This window comes from Python bivittatus, unplaced genomic scaffold (genome assembly GCF_059951505.1).
Source record: "Python bivittatus isolate LINGU-HERP-01145 unplaced genomic scaffold, Pbiv_v1 ctg000120_np1212, whole genome shotgun sequence".
NCBI classification, from domain to species: Eukaryota; Metazoa; Chordata; class Lepidosauria; order Squamata; family Pythonidae; genus Python; species Python bivittatus.
The window spans coordinates 3,412,692-3,430,538 of record NW_028277037.1 but is presented as its reverse complement, the minus strand read 5'-3'; the positions used below and the strand labels follow the sequence as shown (position 1 = coordinate 3,430,538).

The window sequence follows — 17,847 nt, the reverse complement described above, 5'->3', positions numbered from 1 at the left end:
GCTGGGGAATTCTGGGAGTTGAAGTCTGCCTATCTTCAAGTTGCCAAGGTTGAGAAACACTGTCCTAGAGGATCTGAATAACTTTCTAAAACAGTGCTTTCCTCTTTGCAGTTCCAATGTGGCAGCTTGTCTTTGGGTGCAAGTGGGCAAGCTCTTTTATGCATTTAGGAATTCCTTAGTCCTGCATGGATCCAAACTCTTGCAGAAAAAAACAACGAACAGGAGAAAAATAGGAAGCCCCCACTCTGCCAGAGAATTTGCAGGAAAGATGGGTTTATTTGTCAGATTTCCAACTACTTTCTCTCCGGAAGTGCAAGGCAGCATACAAACACTCCTCCTTTTTTCTCTCCAACAACAACCCTGTGAAGTAGGTTGGGCTGAGAGCAGGGAACTGCCCCAAATATATCCAGTGAGCCTCCATTGTTTGGATCCAGGTTCTGTGGATCCTAGTTTTAGCACCTTCATTGCTACACCACCTTTTGGTTCTTAATTGCAAACTAATATATAGCTTTGATATCTTAATTCTGTCTGCTGCTCTCATTCTGAGATGTGCAGTTAATTGCTGTGTCAGCCACAACCTGTCTCCTTATACAGTACAGACCTCGCTGCCTGTTACAGCAACAGAACAATTTTCCTTTTAATTCTAAGAATCGGGGTTTTTTGCACAAAAATACACACACACACACCAAGAATAAATGCATTTTAAGTCTTTATGGAGAAGCAAGGCAAGATGTACCAGCTGCATTCGCACAACAGGCTTAACGTGGATCTTGCATTAACCCGCCCCTTGGGTGAACTGAACCGTAAATCTAATGGGTGGTTTTGCACAGCGCACTAAGCCACCCGGGGAAAACAATCGGGTTAACAGAAGCACGCGTGGATGCAGTTTCCAAGTCTTCACGTGACCGAGTTAAGCCTCCGCACTGCTAGCTCCACTTGGGAACCGCGAGGCTGATGGAACCCGTGCAAGCCGCTTTAAAATTCCCATATTCTGCCTCACTTCTAGCAAGCTGTACATCCGCCTCGCGGGTACTACTCTAATTTCGTTTTGGCTCTACGGGGCCGCAGAGCGAGCCAATCACAGCTCCCCGCGCATGCGCTGCTCGTGAGTGTGGACGTAGCGTCGGGCGTTCTCTCTACCCCGCCAATGTGGTTCCATAGAGATACGAACGAAGACGCCTCTGCTGTAGTGCAGACGGAACTGCGTGCAGACGCTCCGGGGGCGGGTCGGAATTGAAAGTTTTGGCGGGGTTTCAGCGCCGCTGCTTCTTTGGCGGAAGGAAAAGTTTGCAATTAAGGTAAGAAAGGTTCAGATTCTCCGAGCAAGAAGGGGCGGGCGAGGAAGGGGTTGCAAAGAATACCTTGTGCAAAGAAAGGTCGGAGAAGTCCGTGGGGGTCGGATGGGGGTGCGCAGTTCAGGGAAGGGGGGAAATCAAGGATTGCATCGATTTCCAGCCATCAGCAAACGCCGTGCGGCTGGCCCGGGGTGAATCGGCGAATTGGATTGGGATTTTAGCATGCGCCTCTTGCCTCTACCCTAAACAAACTGGGAAGAAAATAAAACCCAGTTGAGTTTTACTCCCAGGAGTGGGACTAAACGCCAGGATTGTGCAAGAAAGAAGGAAAAAAGTAAATGAAATTTTAAAATCCCGTTATTGGGATTTATTTTCAAGCAAGCCTGGAGCTTTGGGGCCATAGGGTGGATCAATATGGAGCAAGGGTGTTGTTTTGGCTTAGTATAATGTTTGTCAACGTTGGCAACTTTAAGATGGGTGGACTTCAACTCCCAGAATTCCCCAGCCAGCACAGCTGGCTGGGGAATTCTGGGAGTTGAAGTCCACCCATCTTAAAGTTGCCAACGTTGACAGACACTGGCTTAGTAGGTTGTATGAACCCAACCAGTTGGGTTTGATTAAAGGAACCACATGAGAACAACATGGGAGCTTCTTTGAGGAGGTGCTTCCTGGTGCAACGGAGAGATGCATTGAGCCCCATTGAGAATTCACCCCTTCCACGCTCTCTCTCGCTCTAATGTGTTGATTAGACCTACTCAGGATTATCCTGATAGCTCCAACATTCCCCAGTTTAGGAAGTGCTGCCACATTTGTTGAAGATGTACTTTAGTACTACCCACACCCCATCTTGTGTGGTTGCTTTGTTCACTGTGAGACCTTCAGCTGGTGAAATCCTGGTGGTGAAATCTCCAGCTTGACCCCACGTTGCAGAGGAGTTTCAGAAAAGTTTGTTGCCCAGGGTTGTGGAACCAGGAATTCCGCATTTTCCTTGTGAGATTGTATCTCTTCTCATTCTCTCTGGATTTAGCTATACATCAGGAAGGCCCATCCTGTCAATTGCATGGGGTCTCTGCCCCCATTTTTGCCTGGCATGAAGGCCTCCAAGATTGCCTAGTCAAAAAACTGAGTGGCAATTTTCAGTGCCGTGAGTTATGTATTGATTGCACTTTAAAATAAAGGTTCAGCCACACTTAACTCCCAGCTATTTTGACTTAAACTCTCCTCCAGCACCCTCCCTCTTCAAAACACTAAAACAGAGTTTTCTGCATGGTTTCACAGCAGCTTTAAATTTATTTTTATGCTCCTCATTCCTCAGCCTTTTACTTTTGTGACAATCCACAAAAGGTTATTATATTTGTTTTTGTTATTGATTTTAAGTTCTTAGAAAACAAGAATTCTTCCAAGTCTTTCCTGGTGTTGCTGAAAGAATGGACGGTGAGTATTGAATTGTTGCGGTTTTGAAATTTATTATATCCCATTCAAGTGACTGTTCAGGATTCTGCAGGATCAGGGGTACAGCTATTCATTGTGCTTGAAATTACTTACAATTTATGGATTTACAACAGTACATGATTTAGCTGTATACACTTTAAGAGCTCAAACAGCATATTCAAATTCTTGACTGGAAATTATACAGGATTAAATGAAGGTGGCAGCAGTAAGAATTAAGATAACTGAGAATAACAATAAATGTTCCAACAATTCAAAAACAAACGAACAGAACAAAATTTAGAAGTAGGAAATAATTTCCTTTGGGAACAGAAATTAGAACTGAGCATTGCAATGTTAAATGGAATTTGTAGTGCAGCTCCTCCACTTAGGGAGAACGTATGAACTATTTCTGTATTTACATTGGCTTTCTTAAAGCAACAGGGGAGCAAAGGTAAACCTAAAACAGTGTTTCTCAACCTCGGCCACTTTAAGATGTGTGGACTTCAACTCCCAGAATTCCCCAGCCAGCATGGCTGGCTGGAGAATTCTGGGAATTGAAGTCCACACATCTTACAGTGGCCAAGGTTGAGAGACACCGACCTAGAGGAAGGAACTTAAAGCATTTTTTAATCCCTTCATCTCTAAGAGTAGTTGAAATCTTTTTCTTAGTACCGTAGTCCAATCGAGAGCCTCTAGGTTTTTCATTAAAACGAATCCATGATTAGTCTTCTCATCTTGTTGGTTTATTGTAGCCAATGACCAATCAATGTGACAGACAAAATGACAGAGATAAACAATGCAACATACAAAATTTACAATGCAATAATACTACTATTAAACTAGTGGGTATGAGAACTATTTAAAATATATCACCTGGCCGAAGCCTAAAATCAAATCAAATTGTTAATATCATCATAAAATAAAATGAAATGCCTTTTATCACTGGGAGCATGTGTAAGCCTAGTTATGTCACAAAAATTGATACATTTACCATTTGTTGTTAGCAAAAATTGAAAGTCTAGAGCAGGGGTTTTCAAACACTGCAGAACTTGCTCATTAAAAAAAAAAAAAAATCCAGGACCTCTGATCAAGAGAGGTGAGGCTTCTGAATATCAGCTGCCATTCTGTCAACTTTTCTGCCATATCTTAGAAAAATTGCTGTAGATGCTCCTGAGAAGCAGATGGCTGAGTGCACCTGGGTTGGGTTGGTTGGGTTGGATTGGGTTTTCCTATCCCCCTCTTAGTCCTTTTCAGAGAGGTTTTTATTTCCCTTAGTCCCTTGCAGACAGTTTGTTAAGGGGGGAAACGGAATGTAGTCAACTATTTTTTTCTGCCTTGACGCTGCTTCTCAAGAGTATCCACATTTTTTTCCTCTTAGTTACACTGAACCCCGTCTAGAGACTTAGGGTCCTATGGAATCCAGTTTTTAAAAGCTCAGGGTAGAGGGTCTGAGAGATTTGATAAGTGTCCCAGTGTGCCAGATGCCAACTGAAAGTGGCATTTCATAGCTGTGGAACAAAGTTTAGCTACTGAGTGAGTAATGTTAGTTGAGAAGTTTAACAGAAGAAATGAAGGGCATACCTCACCTTCAGGAGAGGAGAAATTGGGGTTACCCATAAATCTCTATAAAAGATGCAATATAATAAGACATGGTCTATATCCTCAATCGTAAATGCTGTAAACAAAATTGTAAATACTTTGTTAACAAAGTGTTTGGTTTCCATGGCCCTGCATTTTTTTGGTATCCCAGTTTTTTTAAAAAAAATATTTGCTGTATTTGTAAACCACTTCATATTATAACAGTTTGATGAGTCGACCAAATCTTTCTTAGCTGATTTATATTTTCTGAGTTTCTGATTAACCTTTTTCCTGGAAACAGGCACATTTTACTCCATGTAGGTACCTTGGCAGTGGGAGAATCACCTTCAGTTTGCAGAATAAAAGGGAGAAGCAGTCAGAAGGAAGAAGTCTCAGCTTCTACCTCACGGAGAATGGCCTTCTAGAAAATGCATGGTTCCCATGGTTGGAGGCACCTCCTTTATCGGTGGACTCCAGACATTTTTCTAGAATCCTTATTCTCAGGGATGCAGATCCCTTATCCCCCTTCCTTGCAAGCAATCAACTTCTGCAGATAGAAGGCAAATAGGGTTTCTCTTCTCTTTCCATCCCTGTCCATGTATTACTACTTCTTGCTTCCTTTGTGTCTAGGAGTGTGTACATGTGTATTTGTGTGTTGTTGAACTTCAGGATCTTATGCAGTAATGGAGACCCCCCCCCAAAAAAGCCCACACAGAGTGTTACCCTCTTAGGTTTAATGATTGTGATTGCTTAAGCTACACCTACTCACATATTCATACTCACCAAGCACCTTTACAATACCGGCTAGGTAATGTGAGGGCTGTTGGAGAAGGCAAAGGGCTTGATAGATGGTTGCACGCATGAGTGGAGTCTTCTGAAAAGTCCCTGGCCAGCCCTTCTTTTTATGCCAGCAATCCTCCACCTCAGCTGTCGTTTCTTTCACGCGCTGTAGCTGGGTGAAGGAAGACTTGCTGCTTAGCAGTCAGTATCGTTTTATCATTTCTCCTTGGCTGTTCTTCAGTTTGGTCTGGTTTCAGCTTGTTCCTGTGCACGTATGCCATTCTCTCTGGGAGGATTCTCAGTCACTTTCTCTCCTCTACTTCCCTCAGTCTGGGATCATTCTCACAATGTTGGAGTGACTTGTGTATGTGTATATGAGAGAAAAGATCATTGATGTAAGCAGAGCTTGTTGTCTTTGCTCTCGAAAGGTCTCCTGAGCTTAGATGTCTGTTTTCCTGAGCCCACATGTCTACTATGCAAACCCAGAAAATGATGCTGCTCTTTTAAGGCCCTGCCAGTAGGGTCTCTGGGCTGCTTCTGAAGCGCCATTGCCACTTGGGTGCAAGCATTGTGCTTCTCTCATGTTTTCCATAAAGACTCCTTTAAGTTAAACTCAACTCCTAGTGACTGTGGAGACACATCCAGGTAGCTTTCTTAACAACAACGCTGACATGATTTCCCCTTGACTTCTTAATTTAGTTATTCAGTTATATATTTATTTATTTATTCCCAGCCCTGTCCTTATTGGAGTGTAGCTTTTGGCCAAGTATATAGATGCATGCATAGCAATTGAATCACACATATGGACATATTTATTAGGTGGGGGGGAGGTTACTGCTCCAGGACAGCTTCAAATTGAGTTGGCATGGATCACCTGATATTTAAAGAGATAATTGGTATTGCTTCTGTACAGGAGGGGAAAACAGAAAACTTTCTGTTTTGTCTCAGGGATGTAATTATATACTGAAGTATATTTTGCTTGGTTTTAATAGTTGGGAGTGGAAGTGTTTGTAAGGCTGCTTCATTGGATCATTGCTAACTTAGCTGTTGCCCATTTTCTTCCAGAGGATGATCATTTAGACCTGTTAGCTTCTCTCTTAGTAGAGAATGAAGCAGAAGATTCTGCAGGGAATGAAAGAGCAGCTGAAGATCAAGATGAGTATGATTTACTCTTTGAGGCAGAAGATGATGAGTCCTACACTGAGGAGGTGGAAGCAGAAGAGGCAGGGTCCGCTTGTAACCAGGAAAATGTGGTAGAGTTGTTTGGTGATGTGGCTGACCTGTCGGAGGACGAGGAGAAAAAGGAAAATGTTCAGAAGGTGTCCCATCCTGTAGCTCTTGATCAAGGGAAAGAACATTCCAATGAAGATCTTCAAGGTCTCTTGAAACTTTCTTATATTTTTTTATGATTAAAAGTTATCTTACCAAAACAGAGTTTTTTGTCACAAAAATTTTTAATAATTGAAAGAAATGGAGCCCCGTTATCAGCAACATATAAGTGGCACCTTAAATTTCAGTTGATTCAGTTTGGCTTTTTCTGATTTTAGCCTACACAGAAAGAGGTGGAATATATGATATGCTGTGTAGGCTAGGTAGTATAGTCTGGAGTTCAGAAGATGCTTCTGAGAATGCTGTTACCTGTTGCTTAGAACTACTCTGGTCTCAAAAGGCTTATAGTAAACCTTTTGATTTGAAGTCACGTGATGGAATATGGCAATAACTACGTTTCTCAGAAGTTAGATTAGGGATGGACAGCCTCCATAATCTCTGGGGTCCTAAAATCTTGCCACAGACATTCAAAAGTAGAATGGTGCTTTGGGGCAGTGTGATCTTTTTGAGTATGTTTACAAGACTTACTATCCCAATTTTGTCTGAAGGCCTTCCCACCACAGCCTCAACAAACTCAGCAGACAGCAGCTTTCTACCTCATTGCCTCTGGTAACATCACCACCTACCCTCAAAGCTCTTAAAAATTGCTCATAACTTAGCTCTGTGGTTTGATATGTAGTTTATGCAGAATGTATGTGTCATGTCCAAATTATTCTTCCTAGCCCCCCAAAATGCTGTTCCATTGGTATTTTCAACATTTTTACCCTGTTCAGACAAGCAAAGGCTCTTTTTAGAATCTAGATCAATGTTTCTCAACCTTGGCAACTTTAAGATATGTGGACTTCAACTCCCAGAATTCCCCAGCCAGTATGGCTGGCGGGGGAATTCTGGGAATTGAAGTCCACATGTCTTAAAATGGCTAAGGTTGAGAAACACTGATCTATAGGGTAAACAAAGTAGTGTGCAATTAATAGAATTGGAAAAATAGCTCTTCTAGAGTGTTAGAAACCTGAAAATCAAGCACAGAATTTTATAAATTTTAATTATATTTGTTTGCTTTAAAAAAAGTGTCACATTTACTTAACCTTATGTTTCCAATAACATTTGTCTTCCTTATTCTCATAGAGGAGTTGAGAAAATTGCAAGAGCAGATGAAAAAATTACAGGAACAGTTACGTATGACAGTGATAGGAAAGCCAGCTGATTCTGATCCTTGCAAGAAAACATCGGGTAACTGTGTTTTTCCTTATTGACAACTCTGCTTTCAAACATACAATCTACTATTTCATCCTGTGGACATTCTTGGTAACCCTGAGCAACTTGCTAAGATTATATGGACACCAGCATTCGTTAGAGTATTTTAAATGTTAGCAATATTTTGCCATCTTTTATAAATTTGAAATTCAGTACATCTGTTGTGGAGGAATTGTGATGATTAGGATCAGAATGGGGGACAAGTAGTGTCCCCCCCAGAAGAGAAGTCATGTCTACACTAGCCAGACTTGGCACACTCAATGTTCTTGCTTTAAAACTAGCATAAAAGAAGTTATATTGTATATGAGAGGGAAGGATGGCTTGAGTACCTCATTGATTCATCAACCACTCAAATTAATTTGTTTTGAGTGATGGTGCATTTCCAAGATGGGATAATTACATTTAAAATTTGCATATTCCAAATCTTCTGTTTCTTGTCCTCACCAGGGACATGATCTTGTTTAGGGTTAAAGCAAAGCAAGGGGAAAATGTTGAGCTCCAAATGTGAAACTCAGTTGCACTTAAAGCAAGAATGGTGAAGATATGCTAAGTGTAAATATTGTTTTGTAGAAATGAGAAGAGCAACAAAACCAGGGTATTCTTCCTCTTGATACCAAACATTAGCTTTTTTTTCTTCTCCAACCTAGTTCATTCAATTTCTCTTCCTCTTGGAAGATAATTTTTTGTTTGTAGGGTTGTACAAATGCAAATTGCAACAAAATCCAATATGTGTTTTGCAGTGTGGGGAACTTTTCAGCATAGCAGTCGTTAGTCGTGCTAATTCCTTATATTATTATCCAGTAACCCATTATGGTTGCAATTTCTAAAAAAAAAAAGCATGCTTATTAATCCTGAGTTCCGTATTTCTTCCATTTAAACTACTGTAGAGTCTTTTTTTTTCCTTCCTTTTTTTAATGAACTAAATACAAAAACGAAAGAAAAAGAATACCCAAAATTATAACAGAAGAAAAAGAAAGAAAACTAAAAAAAAAGAAACAAAACAATACATTCACAGACAGGCAGGCCTGTGTAAAGTCGTACATTAAACATTTTGGTAAATTGAAGCCATAATTCATTACAGTCATCCAAAGCTAATCTATACTGATCAATTCTGCAGACCACTAAATAGTTGGAGCCATATTTTTGTCTTTTCAGTGCCAAAAATACATCTTTTGGTTGTACGTGAGGTACAGAAAATCCATTTTCTTTGTCCAGTTGCCAATTCCTATGTGATCGGCTTCCAAAGAATATAAACATCTGAAAAATTAAATCTCAAATTTGAATGAACGCACCTAATAACTTCTTTCCCAAATGGAAAAATGTATTTAAATAAAGCTTTAATTTTACTGCACCTCCGACAACATATGCCATCTCGCCCTTGAGTGAGATGGGCAGTGACTGAATTTGAAATATAAAATAAATAAATAAATAAATTTACTCAGGCCTTTTCTATATAAATGTACCGAGGCTGTTTCTGAGATATTTCTTTTTGAAAACATGAGTCTTTAATATATTCTTTGATTTCTTGATCAGGTAAATCAACTGCTGCTGTTATTAAGGAAAGGACTCTTTCAAAAGTTCAAGAATGTCCATCTTTTTCTGCCCAGCTGAACTGTCCAGTTTTACCGTTGTCCAAAAGTCATTGCCCGAAGCCCAAACCTACCATTGCAGGTATATCCCTTCCCCTTGATTTCTGATGTAGTATAAAGTTTTGTAAAATCTGTTTCTTTCATATCTTTGAAAATGGGAGGACATGTTTCTTAAGGCAATGGCTTCACAGCTTGGGAGTTTTGCAGGGATAAAGTAAAATGCAAATAGGACTTGTGCAGATTTGCATAATTCTGCATCTGGAACTTAAGAGTGTTTTGTGCACAGTCATAAAGACAAATTGCACTCCTGTCAGCTTGCTCTCTCTTGCTGAAAGGAGAAGGTAAATCAATGCAACTTGTTCATGCTGAGTTATTTATTCATCTTTGTTCTCTGGCTATCAGCTCCTTTTGTTATTTTTTAGAAAAATAACTGTTATTTTCGGGGGGGGGGGGAAATGTCCTACAGGTGTAATCGACAGTGGCTGATTTGCAGTTTTATTCCCCTGGGAAAAATTGGCCAATTAGTAAGCGGAGAAGTTCTGGTCTTGACAAAAAGCTTCCATTTCTAAGTCTTACATGTTGGTTTTTAAATTTTCACCCAGGATAATGATGTGTTCTTTGTCTTGTGCTCCTCAGAGAATAAGAGCCAGGCTTCAAAGCCAACATCAAATCTGCTCTCCCAACCACTTAAGTCTGTGACTGGAAACAGACCTGCTGTGAGTTCCGGTAAGAAAACTCAAGTGCCCAAAAGTTCTGAGGTCAAAAGTCAAGATGTCTTCATGGAAATTTACTCTGGACTGAGATTAAGGTTAGCAAGCTATCTGGAATAATTTAATTAGCGTTTTTGATAATGGCTTGTGGATTACGAGCATAATTATATACATTCCTTGCTAAGAACAGTTGACAGCAATGATGTACATTGAGGGCATAATTTATTCTGGATGTGATAGCCATGAGAAGGATCCTGAAAACTTTGCTCAGAAACTAACTTCTAAGGTTTTTCAAAGCATCACATTTTCAGTCTTAAGGACTTGTCTGTGCTTTAAAAAAATTAGAAACAGGAGGTCTTAAGAAGTTGAATTCCATATGCAAGACTACAGGCTGAGTATTTTTGGTAGATGTTTGAAGTTCTCCGTTCTTCTTTACTTTCTTCTGTACCCTCTGGTTGTGTTCAGTGAAGGATGTTTAGGGGGCTCCACATCTGATGGATATGTCTGATTTCTTTGCAGAAAACCCCGTGTATCTTCGGCTGAGATGGAAAGAAAAATGACAGGGCGGAAGTTTATTAGACTTTCTCAAGTGCAAGAAAAACTAGTCTCAATAAATCTTGAGGAAGTCGATTGGGTAACATTTGGCGTTATAATAAAGAAGATCACTCCTCAGAGCTCCAACAATGTAAGTACTTTTATGATTGTTTGGATCTCTTGACATTTCTACTGAAGTGAAATGTTGACCATCTCCATTCCTTGTTGGCAAGATAAGCCATGAAAGGAATACATTCCTATAAATTTCTTACCTTCCATATTTTTCTTAGCCTGTAATGGTGGTGCTACAAAAGGCATCATAAATGGGATTGTTCTTTGAAGAGCCGTTTGGTCAGTAGAAAGAAAAATGCTTTTTGCTCTGGCCTCCTTTTGATCTTGCATTATCCTCAGACAAGTTACCAGAACTGGAAAGACATCAATCTTTACTCTTGCTTAAAGTGACTGGACAATTCTGTATTAGTCAGAAATAGATCCACTCTGTAACTGCCTTTAGTTAAATGCCTCTTTTATAATCTATAGACCTAATGGAATACAAGTGTTATATTCTGTTTTCTGAATAGAATAAAAGATTGGCAGCATTTTCTGGCCCAGAGGCCTTTAAAGAGTATCTTAGAGCTACATTCCCAAAAGTAGTGTGTCAGGCTAGGATAAGTACTAAATTAGATGTAATTATGATTTTGTTTAAATGCAATTAAATAGAGTTAATAGAGTACCTCAATTTTGTGTGTTTAATCATTGTCTCTTTCTATCCTATTCAAAATTCCACTTCATTAGCACAGTCCATTTCTAGAAAGTTGTGTTTCCTGAAACATTGGAGGGGTGAGGTCCCCCCAGCATGGGCTAGGCCAAGTATTCCAAGAAGGGTACCATCTGATCTGGCAAGTGTGCTTCTTGGAAGTGAATTGTGGTATTTCAAGATAACTATCTCCTGTAGGGTTGGATCAGTTTGTTCTGACAGGAGATAATAGAGCATTCTATAAACTTCCTTTGGGAAGAGACTCTGCTGTTTTGCACATCTGTATTTGGTCAGATACAAAGACTTACTGAGGCTTTTGGGTGGGACATGCAATCTTGTACTCTTCTGAAATAAATTACTATCAAATAAGGACTTCACAGTGCAAAAATGTTTAGAGTTCCTTTGCCTCTTGAAACTGCCCAGAAGTTACTACTTTTGATTTTGATATCTCTTCTAACTGTACAAAATGTAGTTTGTCTTATGAGGTTAATCTTGTTACCTTCAGAAAAGCTGGTGTAGTATATTATTGGAATGAATGAAAAGCTGATTTCTTGCCTCAGCCCTATGGCACCTAGGTTAGAGTTTCCTAGGGCTGTGACAACCATTGCTAGGGACACAGTGAAGTCATCTATGTGGCCAGGGCTAGATTTTTGGACTATCTTTTGGGGGATTCTAAAGAGTCAAAGAGATGCCTTTAAGTTAAGACACTAAATTTGTCCACTAAGTTGCCCCCACCACCACCAATAGAAACAGTACACTGCCAAAAAAGCATGGGTTTGTGCTGACAAAATTTGAGGGCAATCCAAGGGTGTTGTGGGACCTGCATTTGGCCTTTGAGTTTCCCTCTTCTACTCTAAGAAGTTTGGTGTAGGGGTTAAAGTTGCCAGATTAGAACCTAGGAGACTTGAGTTCTAGTCCTCCTTGGACATGGACAACTGGGCAACTTTGGGCAAGGCATGTCCACTCAGCCCTTGGAAGAAAATATTGGAAAGCAACTTCTGAAAATCTTGTTAGCTACAGAGACTTGTTCCTGTAGTCACCAGGAAGCAAGGTTGACTCAGGACCATAACAACAGTAACAAGGCCTCAGTGCGCTTTCCTCAGGATTTATATTACAGCCTCTCGCATAGTCTTCTATCCATATATAGGAGATGAAATGTCCAGGATTTAGCAATTAGCAAAAGAAAAAAATGGTACAACAGTATCAATAATTTAAATTTATATATGAGATTTTGAGATTTTTTTTTTTAAAGAGGGCACAAACAATTGTAGGAAGATGCTTTTTCTCACTCTCTGCCTCTCTTCCAGGGTAAAACTTTCAGCATTTGGCACCTGAATGACCTACGTGACTTCAGCAGATCTGTCTCACTATTCCTGTTTGGCCATGTTCACAAAGAACACTGGAAGACAGATCAAGGCATGGTTGTAGGTCTCCTTAATGCTAATCCAATGAAACCTAAAGAAGGATCAGAGGAGGTATGAATAAGGTTGGGACAGAGTGCCTCTAGATATTTATATAACAAACATCTCATAACCATCTGGTGTAACCTAAGTGTTGAATGGATTTTCCTGGTGGGGGGAAAAAAAGAAAAGAGAAATCTGTGTTAGCTTCTCCTACACTTTTGAGTGCTTCTTTGCCCAGGAACTGGCCCTAAAGTGAAATAGGTAGAAACTCTGTCTCCTGAGAGCTACTGAAGGTGCCTGGTGCCGAAGGCCAGAAGAAGGTTCTCTGAACAGTGTTGAGGACCAATTGGTGTATCTCCTAGAGAGGACCCAAACAAGGATATGCAAATCCTTCCACTCACAAACTGTTCTGTGCACAGAACAGATGGGCTTAGGTGATCCGAACTGAAGCGCGTGATTTGGATTGGATATTTTGAGCTGTCTGCAGAACAAAACAAAAGTGGTTTGTTCCAGATAAAGACTGAAACATGGTTGTTTTTGCACAAATGATTGTGGGAGAGGCTAAGAATAGGGGGGAAAGTCTCTTTAAGGAGCAACCAGCAGGTAGAGAGAAGGTGCTGGATGTGAAGTATTCTTGCCCCTTTAGATCCAAATACTTCACACCTTTCCAGCATGGCTCCTAAAGGTGGTTGGAAAAGGAAAGCACCAAAGATTGGTGGTTGGATCAGCACGTGCAGAGGCAGACGGCACACAAGCCTTGCCCTACTCTCCTTGTCTCATCCAAAACCTGAGACAACCAGGATGTTCCAGATTTTAGTACAACTGAACACCAATCTTTCCAGAATCATTTTAGTAGCACTAAATCTTCCTTGTTGGGCAGCAAACTTTTATCTTGCCTTTGTGAGGGAAGATCAAGCCTCATTTTCTGCAAGAAGCTAAGCCCCAATCTCTGTGTTCCTCCAAGCCAAGAAAATGCCATAAAAACTGCTGAGAAAACTTGATAAGGGCCCTTAATCTCTGCCATCAGTGAAAGTCAGTGATATTGGATAAATTCATTCAGCTTCCTGAAGGCTGAAAATTGCTGCCTTGTTTCTTCTTAGGTGGGTCTGTCTGTTGATCATCCTCAAAAGATCCTGATTTTGGGGGAAGCCATGGACTTGGGAACCTGTAAAGCGATGAAGAAGAATGGAGGGCCTTGTACTCAGATCGTTAATCAGGTATGTGTGTATCAGCCAGTTAAAAAGTGTGTTTGGGCCCCAAGTCTCAGTACGTTGTACGTACTGTAAGTCGCGGTTGGGGATAATGAAAACACTAGGAAGCAAATGGTCCACCCAGCAGATGGCCAAGAACATTTTTTTTGTATAATAATTTTTATTAAAAATTTTCTCAGCTATAAAAGTTAAAGTATTATCAAGTGAAATTAAAGAAAATGGGGAAAAAAGAACAAAGTAAAGTGGAAAAGTAAGAAAAGTATAAGAAAGAAAAAGCAGACAGAAACGAGAAAAGAAAAATATATAAAGAAGCAACTCCCAATCTCCTTTACAGCAGTTACAAGCAAACAAATCCTCACACCTCCCTCTTTAAAATCATATTTCCCTTCTTCCCATTATTCAACCCTTTCTAATCAGCAAATCCATAAATTGCCAGATCATTTTTTTTTCAGCAACAAGTCCGTAAAAAGTTTCCAGTCTTTAATAAAAGTACTTGTTGTCTTGCCCCTGATCAAACAGGTCAATCTGCCCATTTCTGCAAATTCCATCATCTTCACAGTCCATTCCTCCATTGTGGGTATTTCAGTGTTTTTCCACCTTTATGCATGTAATAACCTTGTTGCAGTCACCATGTACAAAACCAGTCTCTCATAGGTCTTTTCTAATTGGCCGTCCATAAATCCCAACAGAAAAAACTCTGGTTTCATTTGAATATTAATTCAAATTCTCTGTATTAGTGTATGTACTTGTATCCAGTATTTTTTTGCTTTTGCACAAGTCCACCATGCATGGTAAAATGATCCTTTGTGTTTTCCATATTTCCAACAATGATTAGAATTTATACATCTAAGGTGATTTCTCAGGTGTCATGTACCAACGGTATATCATTTTATAAAAATTCTCTCTTAAATTATAATGTAATGTGAATTTCAGTCCTTTTAATCACATTCTTTCCCATTGGCCCATCTGTATATTATAACCAAAATTCTTAGCCCATTTTATCATGCACTCTTTAACTTGTTCTGGCCAAGAACTTTTTTTAAAAGAAAAAGGAAAACTAGTTTTGAAAGAAGTATTAAGTGGGAGCGGCGCCTACTCAATTTTGGCTGATCTCAAAAAAAAGCTAAGTGGGGATGGGCCTGGTTTGTGTTTGGATGGGAGACCAGCACACTAGGATTTATTTATTTTTTTTAAATCTCAGAATGCAGTGGGAAACCACTTCTCTACTGTTGCCAGGAAAACTTCCTAGATAATGCCATTCTGGCCATTAGGAATCAAGCTTAAATTCCTCTTCAGTTTTTTAACCTAGAAAAGTATTTTTCAGGCATCCCAATGCCATGTTTGGGCTGATGGCATCTCTTTTCACCATTGCTTCTGGTTATCAGCCTTTTTCTCTTTGTTACACGCACAAGCACAAACACACATATAGGGATCTTCTAAATTCCCATACATTTGAAAGCATAACAAGCCACTCTGTATCTTGGCTGCAGTGTTACTGAGTTCCCTCTCAGCTGCAAATTCCATTTCCTCTGCCCGCTTTGAAACTAGCGTTCATCATCTCCTGGGATCCATGCTAGCTGCAAATGGAGTTTATCTTTTATTTATTTATTTTATTTATTTATATGTCATATTTATATAACCGCCCGTCTCACACAAAACGGCTCTGGCACGCCGTGCTGCTTTGATCAGGATGTCAGCTTCACGGTCCCAACCCCCCTTGTGTTTTCTGTTTCAGAGTGAATGTGAATATTGTCACTATCATATACAATCCCAGTATCGAAAGCTGAGTTCAAAGCGAGCAGACCTACAGTCCACTTTCTCCAACACCCGGGCGCCAAAGAGGACAGCAAGGAGGAACCTCAGCTTGAAAGAAAGGCTTTGTCAAGACAGCTTTTACTATGGAGGTGTTTCCTCTGCGGCTTATGCTGCTTCCGTGTAAGAAAATGTTTCCATATGCTTTCATGGGTAGCCTGTTCCCAGGGTTCCTGACATGGCTTGCTTATCCAGATCTTGGTTCAGTTAGATCCATTGAAAAGCACTTGGATGCTTCCACCTGTAGCATTCATTCATTCATTCATGCATTCATTCATTCATTCAAATTATGGTCATCAACCAAAATACTGAAGGAAAAATAAAAGGAAAAAAGGTGTTTTTTGTTGTTTAAAAGCCAACTAAAAGAAAAGGAAAAGACAGGAGGCAATTCAGTATTTCTATTGCTGGATCAGAATTTGGCTTCTGATCTTAAAGGCAGCAAAGCAGAATTTGACCACTGCCAGAAATGTAAGATTGTACTAATCATTCAATATGGATTCATGGACCCCTTTCACAGTCCTGCTGTAATCCGTCAGATTTCTCCCCATCCTTTCAGTGTGTGTTCTTCCAGATGTTTCACTTCAGGATGATGAAAGGTTCTTGAGGACCAGAAAGGTTGCACGTTGTTCTGTGAATTTGAATTGGCTTAATGAAAGCCTTGATGGCTGTGATCTGTACTGTGCAAAATATGGCGTGGTCAGTGCATTCTGTTAACCTGCGTAGCCACAATTGCTCTTTCCCCCACAGAATCAGAATTAACTGTAATGTTTTAAATATACGAGACTGAGTGTGGCTTTGATTTCAAGCCTTCAAGTTGTGTTTTTTGTATACCCCGTTCAGGGCTAGTGCTGCCGTGCCCAAAAAGAAAATCCAAACCACTCTGACCAGTTTGGTTGTGAAAGGAGTTGATGCAGTCCTACAGGAAACCAAAGAAAAACTGGGTAACTCTCTTCTGTCTTCTGAAGCATGCAAAGTTGAATAGTCCTCTACTTTCAGCCCTTTTCTTATATCAGCAGTGGGTGGACCTTGGTCATAAAGAGGTGTTTGGGACCTGGATGCAACTAATGGAGGTTAGAACCTGGCCCGTTTTTGTTTTCATTCAGGAAGGATCTCAGCTGGTAAACTTATTCCAGCCCAGGGAAGTTACTTGGGAATCCATAGATCCAAGAGTGGATCTTTGAAGCACCCCTTGAGCTGATCCTTTAACCATGGTGCTAACAGTATCCATGTTTACCCATAACTGTGACTTGCAGACCTATTTTAAACTGTGACTTAGGAAACAGCTAGGGCTAGCAATAAGCACAGCTCTTGCTGACATTGAAATAAGGTGAAAGAGCATTGACTGCTTTGTCAAGAGAAGGGTTCATGCAGAAAATGTTAGGTGTGTCATATCATGGCTGCAAAAACACATGTGGCTGTTAGATGGCAGCAGAGAGATACCAAAGTCTGTATCTGGTGGTCATCTGGAATATTGCTTCCCAAGTAAGGTATGCCCAAGATACCTGCATGAATCATGTCACTGTGCTTGGCTTCTATTGGTAATTCTCAGTGTCAGATACAACTTCTGTCATTCCTAACACGGAATGTGTCGCCTAAATATACTGGGACCTAAAAACAGGATACCAAGACTTGATGAATGCATCTAAGATCTTGGGAAAGCACAGGCATGGCGTCCATAAGGACCCCCCCCCCAACCAAAAAGAAGTAGTCATGCAAACTGAAAGTTCTGTTAAAGAAGATATTATTGGAACTTGTATTCTATTAATTAAAAAAATTAAAAATTAAATACCCAGATGTATGTTTGTGTGTATAGACACATACATTTATATATGCATGTTGGAAAAAAGGGTTATAAAGTTCAGGATTTTGAACTAATACTGTTCTACTGCTCTTGGCCAATGGATATATGTTTTTATCTTTTTGTTTGTTGATTGGCATTCTTGCATTGTTTATATTGATTGAATGAATATTGATGTTCTTCAGCACTTGGAGATGTTTTGCATAAGTCTATCCATTTTTATGCAATAGAATTCAAAAAGAGATATAAGGCTAGAGTTATAAGCTTAACTGAACATTACTGTAATTTCCTAGCAGGGCTAAATTCTTGGGTGCCTTGTACTTAATAATCTTATTCTTGCAGCCAAAAAAGTTAAATTTTGCTGCT

At 40.0% G+C, this 17,847-nt stretch overlaps 1 protein-coding gene across 1 annotated transcript in view; it reads left to right on the top strand.

Annotated features, from left to right (window-relative positions):
* Positions 1-1,170: 1,170 nt before the first annotated feature.
* MCM10 (minichromosome maintenance 10 replication initiation factor) overlaps positions 1,171-17,847 on the top strand; it is a 30,870-nt gene continuing 14,193 nt past the window's right edge. Inside the window, exons 1-11 of the mRNA XM_088134850.1 lie at positions 1,171-1,298; positions 2,673-2,729; positions 6,150-6,461; positions 7,539-7,643; positions 9,201-9,338; positions 9,893-10,064; positions 10,486-10,651; positions 12,565-12,732; positions 13,761-13,877; positions 15,607-15,806; positions 16,524-16,624. Coding sequence (XP_087990976.1) covers positions 2,723-2,729; positions 6,150-6,461; positions 7,539-7,643; positions 9,201-9,338; positions 9,893-10,064; positions 10,486-10,651; positions 12,565-12,732; positions 13,761-13,877; positions 15,607-15,806; positions 16,524-16,624 — 1,486 coding nt within the window. The 5' untranslated portion in view covers positions 1,171-1,298; positions 2,673-2,722. The remainder of the gene's footprint in view (positions 1,299-2,672; positions 2,730-6,149; positions 6,462-7,538; positions 7,644-9,200; positions 9,339-9,892; positions 10,065-10,485; positions 10,652-12,564; positions 12,733-13,760; positions 13,878-15,606; positions 15,807-16,523; positions 16,625-17,847) is intronic.